The sequence below is a fragment of the Eumetopias jubatus genome, unplaced genomic scaffold (genome assembly GCF_037043125.1).
Source record: "Eumetopias jubatus isolate StellerSeaLion01/CBP00866 unplaced genomic scaffold, mEumJub1_p1.0 scaffold_4, whole genome shotgun sequence".
In the NCBI taxonomy this organism is placed as follows: Eukaryota; Metazoa; Chordata; class Mammalia; order Carnivora; family Otariidae; genus Eumetopias; species Eumetopias jubatus.
This window is the reverse complement of record NW_028274810.1, coordinates 89,918,605-89,930,553: the sequence shown is the minus strand read 5'-3', so window position 1 is coordinate 89,930,553 and position 11,949 is coordinate 89,918,605. Positions and strand designations below refer to the sequence as shown.

The 11,949-nt window shown below is 36.3% G+C and overlaps 1 protein-coding gene across 3 annotated transcripts in view; it reads right to left on the bottom strand.

Annotated features, from left to right (window-relative positions):
• Positions 1 to 2,487: 2,487 nt before the first annotated feature.
• HNRNPR (heterogeneous nuclear ribonucleoprotein R) overlaps positions 2,488 to 11,949 on the bottom strand; it is a 31,890-nt gene continuing 22,428 nt past the window's right edge. For all 3 annotated transcript variants that reach the window (XM_028090808.2, XM_088022571.1, XM_028090811.2), the window contains 4 exons: positions 10,921 to 11,126; positions 6,167 to 6,316; positions 3,899 to 4,020; positions 2,488 to 3,777 (listed from right to left, as the gene is read on the bottom strand). In XM_028090808.2, coding sequence (XP_027946609.1) covers positions 3,165 to 3,777; positions 3,899 to 4,020; positions 6,167 to 6,316; positions 10,921 to 11,126 — 1,091 coding nt within the window. In that variant the 3' untranslated portion in view covers positions 2,488 to 3,164. The remainder of the gene's footprint in view (positions 3,778 to 3,898; positions 4,021 to 6,166; positions 6,317 to 10,920; positions 11,127 to 11,949) is intronic.

Here is an 11,949-nt window from a genome sequence, read left to right as displayed (position 1 = left end):
AATGGAATTTTATGTCCCTTCTTTTGGAATTTAAAATAGAATTTATTTTGATGCATGCTGATCTTTTTAAAAAGAGGGTTCACCTCCTAAGTCAGATTCCAAATGAGAGAAAAATTGTCTACTAACAGAAAGCATTGGGCTTTCTTATGCAGAATAACCCTAGTAACTAAGAAAACTGAAAAACAATTACGCTGAACTCTGCTTAAAAAAACTAACTACAGAACCATAGTAACTCAATTTCCATATCAATTGATCAAATAAACTTGATTTATTAGAAATCTGGCAACTTATTAGAAGTTTTTTGCTTTTAAAAAATTAAAACACCGTCATTTAAATACATACATTTAAGCAACTGCTATAAATGAGTGATCAAATAAAAATTAGCATTCCATTATGGGAAAGGGGTGTACTTAGGTCAGTCTTAGGAGGGTACCTACAAAGAAGAGGTTGGCCTCAATATAATGTAAATATATTTCCCAACACACATTACTGTAGCAGGCTCATAAGTAAAAGCAAATGAATTAGGTTGGGGAACAAAAAAGATGGCACAAGAGCAGGAAATGAAATTTCCCAGAACTCATTAAAAAAAATTCATTAAAATAAAACAGCTAATGAAAATCTAAAATAAAGACATCCTGAATGCACATTTTTCAGGTTTATGTATTAGACTGTTAGATTTATTTCTGTGAAAAGTTAAGCTCTGAATCTCTTTTCTCTGAATGCTGCTACAGCAAGAGTTTACAAGCTATCAACAAGGGAGAAAGCTCTAAAGTGAGACTTAATGTTCAAAAAGTTGTGTTTTTCTGTGAAATAAAATAGCTACAAAAAAACCTATAAAGCAATATTAGAGGGCCATCTCTTAGACATATTTTAATAGGTGAGAGTAAAATATTATTTGCAATTAAAGGAAAGGATTTTGACGTGGAACCAAAGTTTTAGTCTTATGTTTTTGCTAGGGTTTATATTTTAGGATGGGTAGGGGAAGCACAATCAGTTACTTTTTCAGAATCACTTCTTTATCCATTCCTAATTTTCTCCATTAACTTTGTATCTGGTAACATCTAATTTTAAGAAATACAAATAAATCAAATTTTACTTGTAGATGCTTTCTTCTTTCCAAGAAAAATCAGGATTTTATTTAAGTCTAATTAAGGCTTATAGTTATAGTAACTACAAATTGTATTTTCAAAGTTTAAAAGCAGCATTTAAAGAATGTTTGGTGTCTCTACTTACATACATGGGCATAAGAAAAACAACTGGATCTAAGCTTTACCAAATAGATACCCATGTTAATTTGGAACTACTATACAACAGACTATATAATTCCTTTTTGAGTTTCCAAAAACACAAGAGGAATATTAATAAGGCCTGTTAACTTACTGAACTATATAATAAAGTGTACTTTTAAAGAGAAATGAAATATAGACTTTCATCAGTAAATATTAATTTTCTTACTTGAAATCAAAAGACAAGCCATGAAACCCAAAATATGATCTAAGCACGCTCATAAGGAATTAACTGGCTTATGATCCTGAGATCTCCTACTGCTGTCATAAAAGACACCAAACAGGAACAAAACACAAAATAATGGTGTGCCCATTTTAATTATTCCCTAAGTGGCTTATTTTTATAATTTAAAAACATTTTAGACCCACCTAGGAGTAAAACGGAAGGGAAAATTTTATGGTAATTTGAATGTGATCCAGACTTTTCTGCATTGTAAAGTTTGGATTCTTTTGTTCCTCTTATTCGCAAGCAAAACTGTCATTACAATAATTCAGAATTTCTAAAGGAAACAGGGAAATAGACGTTATAACTCGGCCAACAAAAACTTTAGCCAGGAGGGTAGTAAAAAAATAAAAGGTATTAACAGAAAGTTAGAAGTATAACTAGTGGACATTTTTAAGCCTCTCTTAGAAGGCATGAGTGCTTCTCAAAGCAAATTTACGTAGCAATAGGAAATTATATTCCTAAACCAGTAACTGAAGTGGTAGTCATGATCACGTATACTACAACGGAAGTTTAGTCCGCAGTGCAATTGACGCCACAGTATTAACGTTTTTTCCTGTTATACATTCACTTATCCAGCAAATAAGGTCTTCAGTCAACAAATTATCCTTTATAGAAAGAATGTGGGTCAAAAATAAATTGCAGTCTGCTTCCCCAACCCCATTTTATTTAACGCAAATTATCCAATGCCTGCAAGAATGTTCAAAAGCGTTTGAACCTGTTTTTATAAAAATAAAGGACAAATTTTCAAAATCAGAAGAGACTATGAGAAAACACCAATCAATAAAGTGCTATTTGGAATAAATACTAGAATTTAGACTAATCCTCAGTCTGATAGCCACAATACATATTGGAATAGACAAGAAATTTTGCATGAATTTGATCACTCACATAGGCAGTTATAATTTGAAAACAATATTCCTTGCAAAGGATTACGAATAAAATAATGTTTTAGGACACAATTGAATTTGAAATAGGTAATGTTTTGAATAGATTTTTTAGTTTTATTGAAATCTTACATGAACAAGAAATTGGAAATACAATCACATCAAAGAACAAATTGTCACGGCTTTGACGTTTAAGCCAAACAAATTTTGTAGGGCAGATTTCAAAAAGGTGTGAAGTTATAACAATTTAAAAACACAGTTAACCTACTTCTAGGAATGCAAAACATACAATCATAGGTTATTTTCAATACAAGAAAACTTAAATTTGTTTGCTTTAATTTCTTAAAACTACTAAGACAAAGCACTAGCTTGTATTTTTATTTACAGCATACTCCATACTCCTGTGTAATCTATCCCAAATCCAAAAAAATGAAACTGTCCAAAACCAAAGGTTCTGCAAAATCATGATTTAACAGTGTGCTCAGCTTGTTTTTGAAGCTAAAATGAAGCCTGAAACGATAAAAGCATTGTAACCCCCAGAATAAGGGAACTCTGCAAGCCCAATAATGTCCAAGAGCATTTATGAAAAGAGGAAAAAAAAAAATAAAAAGACTTGAGTATATATACAATAGTGATTTCTTCAGCCCAATACAAATGGCAGCAAATTGCTACTTAAAGATGAAACAGTTAAGCCAATTTTTTTTTTTGAAGAATGTAGATCTAGAGCCAATCGGATCTTGCCAATATCATTTTCAAGCCCTCACTTGTCTATTTCCACTGTTGCCCATAAGTATCCTGATAAAATTCCTGGTTGTCATTATTGTAACCATAGTTACCAGAATAGTCACCACCTTGCTGAAGCGGCTGCTGAGCGATGGGTTGGGAACCCCAGTTCTGTTGGTTGTTGGTCTGACGGCGCTTGGAATCAGGCTGGTTGTACCCATCTGCCTTTCTCTTGCCTCCTACATTGCCCCCACGATTGCCCCGAGATCCACGGGAACCACGGCCTCTCTGCTGTTGTGCAGGACCCCCTCTGCCACCCCTAGAGCCTCTTGGTGGTCCCAAAGGTGCCCCCCTCTGTGAATAGCCAGCTCTACCTCTTGGAGGTGGTGCTCCCCGCCCCCTTGGTGGTGGTGGAGCACCTCGCCCTCCCCTTCCTCCTCCTCTTCCTCTTACTGCATAGCCATCATCATAGCCGTAGTAGGGATCTTCATAGCCTCCACGATAGTCGTGATAATCATAACCATAGTAATCATCATAGTAATCTTCATAGCCATAGTAATCTGGAGGGTAGCCATATCCACCTCTCCCCCCACCACGACCCCGACCTCTAATTGGAGGTGGCATACGAGGAGGAGGGTGATAGTAATAATCTTCATACCTAGCGATGGAGGGAACGGAGAAAAGAAAAAACAAATTAGCTTACTTCAAGACTATTAAGTTGATCTCTATTTCCAACTTATTCTTTGTTCAGAGATGTATTTACTAAAATGTAGACTCACGCAGTGCTTCTGGAAGCCTGTCTAGCAGCTTGGCGCTCTTTCCTTTTCTTGTCTGGTGGCTTGGCTAAGACTATTTCAATTTCTTCCCCTTCTATTTCCTTGCCATTCATTTCATCCATGGCCTATACAAAATTACAAAAATAAATTTATTTTGCAAGTAAAAATAATACTTTAAAACATAATTACATAGACATACCTGTGCCAATTAATAAAAAATTTACTTCACAACTATTTTAATTGGCAAAAGAATCTAGCCACGAAGAAAAAAATACAAAGTACTTATTTCCCTCAATCTTACCTTCTTACATGTAAATTATATTGAAAACAAAACTGATGTCCTATTCTTATATTTAAAAAAATAAATGGGCTTCCAGAGCTGCCTATCACTGCTCCTTAATCCCGAATAACTAACCTCTCAAGGTTGAGCCATACCAAAGAAGCAAATCCCCATCTGGGAAAAGTGCCGTAATTAACACAAACTTTTCAGGACTCAAATTTTAAAATAAAAACATGACATTCAACATGTGAATCTGAAACTGCTCTTCCATAAAAATCTTAAAGATCTGAAAGACAAATGAGGTTACTGAATGAGGTTATCAGTTAAACTGAACAAGAACCAAAAAATGCCTAGGTTTCCTCCACAACACTTCACCTAAACATACTTCACCTGAACAGTTAAGAGCAGAGCCCGGAACTGGCGTGGACTGATGGAAGACTTGAGTATTCACCTGGAAAGCAGTAATCAAAAGCATCCTATGCTCTAGTCCTTTATCTATGTTGTTCCACCTAACAGCCTCTGCCATACATCCAAGTTCAAGTAACTCAGTAACAAAATACCTCACCTCCTTGCCACAGCCTTTCTGCTTCCCTACCCAAACGCTTTTCTATCTGGACAAACAGAATAAAATGCTCTATACATAAAGAACATTCAGAGATTTACAAGCATCTAGACAAAGATTAAATCAGTCCTCCTCTACATACTAACTGCTCCCCTTTACCACATTAGCTTTTGGCTGCTTCACCTAAAGCAACTAAGTAAGTCCACAGAAGTTCCCCAGTTGCTGATATATTTTGTAATTTCAGAGACTTCTTTGGCAAACCACCCTACCAGTTTTTACACTTCTTTTCAATTAGAGACAACCAGTTATTTAATAACAACTGAATGAAAAGTATTTAGAAGGTATCAATTAGTAATAACAACTGAATGAAAAGTATTTAGAAGGTATCAATCAGTTATCCGTGTTTCATACCACTGGCAATTTCAGAAACCAAGCATTAAATTCTGCACTAAGCTGTGAATTTTGTAAGCAATGCTGTCTCACTAATTAGCTTTCATCAAAAAGCAAACCAAAAAATTCTAACTAGTCCAAAGATTCTATGAGGCACACTTTAAAGCAAATATCCTGGGCAGGAAACAGAAACTGCTCGAATTAGAGGGGGCGCCACTCCAACAGACCAATGCAGAAAAAGGACCAGGCCTGAGTCATTGAGGATCTTGAACCTACCTCCCCAAATAAAAAACTTTTGTTAGTATTTTGTCTTCTCTCCCCCACTGGGAAAGGTAAGAGGAACAAGAAACTACAAATTTTACCCATGAAAGATGCTGCTGATCCATTATCAGCAGAAAACAGCACAGGTATTCAGGTTTTACCCTCTAGCCACCACATGAAAATACTTTTTTCACACCTTTCATTACTATCATCAAATCGACTATTATATGCAAGAAATAGACCTCTAACAACTACTGAAACCAGCAACACAGTTAGTACTATTGGAATTCTCCAATGACTGAAGAAAGGCAAATCTATGAAGGACTAACCACTCTCTCAGAACCCATCTGCTGAATTCGATATGCTGTACTGTGTGTGAAGTCAGGTACACTACTCTGGGTCTTTCACAGGTCTACCAACTAAGGTAAACAAAGTAGTTACAATACAATTCATTACCTCTTTACCATTTACAGCAGCTAATTACTATACCTTGTAATATTTCCAGGGCATCATGCTATCAAATCTTAGGCTTACAAAAAATACAGAGATTAAAAATAACTTGCCTGAAATCACAAACCCAGTTAGTAATAATCAGGCTTTGAAATATGAAATCTTACCTGTTACACTACTACCACTTCACAGATTATTAAAAGAAAGTTCCAGAGTTCGGGAAAAGCTGAAAACCAATTTTATTTCAGTTTTTAAAGTCATCTTACGTGTTTAGTGAGTTTCAACAACAAAATTCAAATATCACGAAGCAAAATTTCAAAATCTCTACCTTAACAGCTGCTCCTCTGTCTTCAAAATGAACAAATGCATAATCTTTCAACTTCTTCACTCGCTCGAGTTTTCCAAATTCAGAAAATGACTTTTCCAGTATTTCTTCTGTCACTGTAGTAGCCAAGTTTCTCACAAATAAAACTTTCACCTAATACAACAAATACACAAAATTGGCAATGGCTACTTAATTTTAGCTGAAGTCTTATGTTAAGGTATTTCTTCCTATCCTCACAGCAGGCTTTCCTTCTCAAAAACATTAAATAATAAAGGTGCATCACAGAAAGTATAAAAATTGACAAGAAAATTATTCTGTCAGTTACCAATTTATATAGATTATTGGTTCCTTCTCCTGCCCTGTCATTAAAGTAACTAACACTGGGGTGGCCTGGGTGGCTCAGTTGGTTAAGTATCTGCTTTCGGCTCAGGTCATGATCCCAAGGTGCTGGGACTGAGCCCCACATATGGGTCTCTGCACAGTGGGGAGCCCGCTTCTCCCTCTCTCTCTGCTGCTTTCCCTGCCTGTGCTCTCTGTCAAATAAATAAATAAAATCTTTAAAAATAAATTCTAAAAAAAAATAAATAAGAAAGTACCTAACACTGAATAGAACCTTCAAGGAACCAACAGGAAATTACTAAGTTAATTCACAAATTTAACAGGTCCCTAAGTACCAACTGAAACAACATGTTTTGGGGTTTTGCTCCCCCGCCGAACTAAGTTAATTCTAAAGTTCGAATGAAAAAAATAAACAAGAATAGTCAGGAAAAAAATTAACAAAATTCAGAGACTAGCCCTACCAGATATAACAAACTATAATGCTTAAATCACTGAAACAGTATAGTGTTCACTTGGATAAAAATAAGAGTTGGGGGGGGGTGCCTGGCTGGCTTAGTCAGAGGGGCATGTGACTCTTGATCTCAGGGTTGTGAGTGCGAGCCCCACATTGGGTGTAAAGATTACTTAAAAATAAGATCTTAAAAAAAAAAGTTGGATTCATACCTCAGACTATATACCAGGATAAATTCCAAATAGATCAAAAATTTTAAAAGGGGTGGACAGGGGTAGAGATTGGGGAGAGACAGAAAAATATTAAAAGAAAATAAAGGTGGGGCGCCTAGATGGCTCAGTTGGTTAAGCATCTGCCTTTGGCACAGGCCCTGATTGGGATTGAGCCCACGTCCGGCTCTCTGCTCTGCTTCTCCCTCTCCCTCTGCCTGCTGCTCTCCCTCCTTGTGCTCTTTTTCTGTCAAACAAATAAATAAAATCTTAAAAAAAAAAGAAAGAAAATAAAGATAATTCCTTTACATAACACTGCTCCAAGGAAGGCTTTGTGATTTAAAATCTATTATATAAAAGAGTGATAAAATTCAACTACTAAAAATAAATGGCTTTCACATGGCAAAAAGTGCCAGAAGTGGAGCCAAAAGACAAATGACTTCTATCACAAAGAGTTAATCTCTATTTTTTTAATATCAGAGCTCCAGAAAATAAGAAAAAGCTTAATGGAAAACTGAAAAGAAAGATATGCAAAATTCAAGAATACCAGGCTCATACAAAGAAACACAAATGGTCCTTCAACATATTAAAAACTTAAACCCAAATCATTATGGCTTTGAGATATATCATTTACCTAACTGGCAAAATCCAAAAATATGATCATACACTACTTTGACAAGGATGAGGAAAGTAGGCCTCTTGTATTTTGCTGGTGGGAGGGTAAATCGGTACAGGGGGAATATGGCAATATCTTAATAATTACAGATGCATGTACTCTGTGGCCCACAATTCTATCTCTGAGAATCTATCCTACAGATATATCTGCACTTTTATCAACTGACAAGATACAAGCTAATTCACCACAGTATTGTAGTAATAAAAGATCAGAAACAACCCAGTGCCCCGCCAGTTGAATATAGTATAGTAGATCTACACAAGGGAATATTATATGGCCATAAAAATGAGGAAGTGCTCTAAGCGGATATGAAGAGACTGCCAAGATAAACTGTTGGTAAGACATTTCCCCCTTTTTTACATCTCTGAAATAGGGATCCAACTTACAGTCAATGTGACATGCAAGCACTGTGTCATAATTGAATTGGCAACATTAAATAATTTCTTAGTGGTACACATAATAATGGTATACTACCTTAGAGCTAATAAACTAGGACAGTGGATAAAGAAAATATAAATTAGTGAATGCAGTAGGTTACCTGTAACCGTCAGGTAAAAAGTCGGGAAAGTAAGAATAAATACTCATATTTGCCTGTATCTGGTCTACTAAAACTGGGTGTGTACTGGGTCCAAGGGAATGCAGTAGATGGAGCTAGGTACAAGTGGGACTTCTTTGTCTATACCTTTCTACATATTTTTGATTTTTGAACTAAGGAACTGTATTACCTATTCAAAGAAAAAAAATTAACACATCCACTGAATAAATTGTTACCTCAGATAAAGGGGTGTATTTGGGGGAAGGTATTGATTCAAGAGGGGGAAATCTAACACTGTCCACCCCCACCTTCTTTATTTTTCCAGTATTGTCAGAGAGGTCAAACTCTGTTATACAGGCCTCAGTTGGTTTACTGTTTTTTTAAACTCAACACAGATCTTTTTTTCTTTTTTGAGATGAAACCAAAACACACTACATAAAAATTACTCAACAGGAAAAAGTCCCTTTAAGAAAAGATAACATGTATGCTCTTAGATTTTGGCTGATTATAAAACTGACCCAACTTGGCAAAAAATCTTCAATGGATTACAACACTGATAATGTTAACAGCAGAAGGGTAGAACACCCACCCTCCAATTCAGAAAATAATAAAGGAATCAGTATTAGTCAATCAAATTTATTCAATCAGTATTAAGTTTACAGAGGCCTCCTTTTCATTCTGAAAGTTGCTTATGATCTAGGTATAGTTCTTAGAATAAAATGTTGAGGTTTTCTAATCCTATAAAAGTTTAGGATGCAGGGGCGCCTGGGTGGCTCAGCTGGTTAGGCAGCTGCCTTCAGCTCAGGTCATGATTCTGGAGTCCCGGGATCAAGTCCCACATCGGGCTCCCCCGCTCAGTGGGGAGTCTGCTTCTCCCTCTGACCCTCCCCCTCTCATGCTCTCTCTGTCTCCCATTCTCTCTCTCAGATAAATAAAATCTTAAAAAAAAAAAAAAAAAGTTTAGGATGCATTTCAATCTGAAAGGTTACAAGAGGTATGTGAAAAGTGTCGAAACAAATCACCAGGGCGCCTGGGTGGCTCAGTTGGTTAAGCAACTGCCTTCGGCTCAGGTCATGATCCCAGGGTCCTGGGATCAAGTCCCACATCGGGCTCCCTGCTCAGTGGGGAGCCTGCTTCTCCCTCTGACCCTCTCCCCTCTCATGCTGTTTCTCTCTCTCTCAAATAAATAAAATCTTTAAAAAAAAAAAAAACAAATCACCAGCTATACTACACTTTAGATTTTCTGGGAATTTTATTTGCCACTTATAATGTGTAATATATTTATACTGCTATTTTAAACATGTTTTTACAGAAAAAGCAATACAAACTTTATTCAGTTTCCACAAGGTGGTTCGAAATTTTAAGGGTTCTTAACAGATTTACCCAACTCCAACAGAGGACATTAAAGTTCAATAGGTTTGCCCAAAGTCACAATTGTATTAGAAGAAACAAATGGAATTAAAATCAAGTTAGTAAAAAATAAAAATAAAAAAAATCAGAGCTATTTAAATTCCCAGTCCCTTTCCTTAACACAAATCTACTCAAGGAATATGAGAAAAAGACACTAAGCAGCACATCTGAGAACCTCTCTGGTTCATTCTCAGTGATCTTCTCTAAACCGAAGATGTCTCTGCCTACAAAACTTGATCACACTGGTATAAACTGGGGCTCTCCTCCAAACTAATTAGAGTGAAGACTACCTGCTCAGAACCTGGAATAAAAAGCTTCAGAGAAAGACTTCTCAGTCTAGGAGAATCCAACCACCAATTTATGGTCATCACAGAGTTGCTGCCTCACCAAGAAGAGAAGAGACATACCAAAATACTCAAAAATTCACTAAAAACAGCAGAGATGCAACTCTGATCAGTCCCTTCAATTCCGGGAATCACCCAAAGGAAAGCCTAACAATCAGGACTCATGGCACCATTATTTACCAGGCAGAGATCAAGGCATTGCAAACATAAGGCTTAGGAGGAAAGTGAGGGCCTGCCACAGGACCTGCCACGCATATTTTGCCAATATCACATAACAGCAAACATGATAACCCTTTGCCTTTTTTCATGGAGACGATAGTCTAAGGGAACTTAATAATGAATTTAAAAAAGAAACAAAAAAGAAAAATCAGCTATAAATCTAAATAAATTATCAATGGCTATGTAATAAAAGTCGTAGTATGGTCAATGAAGATTACAATTCATAATCTCCAAAAAACATTACTTCTGTCTTTATTCAACAAGACCCTGTCTTTTTTTTAAACCTCTGTATCCCTCCTACTGCCTAGCACTAAACAAATTCTCAGTGTATGTGGAAATACTTAAGGAATTTCATTTCAGTTCCTTTTGCACATTTAATCTCCAGGAAAAGGGATGATTAATAGAAATTTCTAGATACCAAGACAGACTACTAAGTTTGGTATTAAAGCAGATCCTAGAATTAAGATCAAGAGCTATAATCTGTATTTATCATAAAACTTTTAAAAGTTGAGCTTTACTCTGAGTATGAAATTTAAATAATAATCTCACCCCCATCCCAAGCAACTGCATTTACCTTAGCCATGACTTCTGGATCTGGTTCTTCCACAGGGTCAGCCCATTCAACTGTAACTACATTTCCCCATACTTTTACTTTTCCACTCATCAGCCGGCGTCTGGCTTGTGCTGCTGACTTGTGATCCTCATATTCAAGGAAGCAGAACCCCCGATTCTTCTTTTTGTCATCGGGTTGATGATAGAGAATAACGTCCACCAAACCCTCTGTTAAACCAACAGCCAGATATATAAGCCAAAAGCATCCACCACACATCTAGCGATTAGGCAGACCTAAATCCATTTGCCAAAGAGCAAAAAATATTGAAGAAGCCTCAAAATGATTCCCTAATTACCTAGTAGACAATTAAATCAGCATTGTTAGATATGGATTGTGAAACAATATTTTATGTTTCTTTTTAATTTTTTCGGGGTCCTGAGGGTACAGCCATAAACAACAGGTCCAGTTACTGTATTCTGATGTATAACATTCTACCATGTTTTAGAGTGTTTGACACAACATGACCTTGTAATTTATAAAAACACTACCAAGGAATTTAAAAATCAAATCATTAATATAAATTGAAAAGAACTTACATTCAACCAAGTAATCATGACCAAAAATCATCCTTGGATCTAACTTAAAAGTTACTGTTTTTACCAAGAATGAAAATGATTGCTGGGGCATCTGGTGGCTCAGTTGGTTAAGCGTCTGCCTTCAGCTCAGGCCATGGTCCCGAGGTCCTGGGATCAAGCTCCACGTCAGCAGAGTCTGCTTCTCTCTCTCCCCCTTCCTCTGCCCCCACCCCCAGCTCATGCTGAATCTCTCATGCTCTCGCTCTCAAATAAATAAATAAATAAATAAATAAAATCTTTAAAAAAAAGAAAATGATTGCTAAATATTGGTGTCCCCCTGTTTTTGGTCCTGTGTTCTCATCTTCCCACATATGTCCTTTCTAGGTAGTATCAGCTAGGTTGTATTTTTAAAAGCTATCTATATCCTTAAGAATGCTTACATTTTATTTCTAGTCCAGACTTAAAGACATTTCAA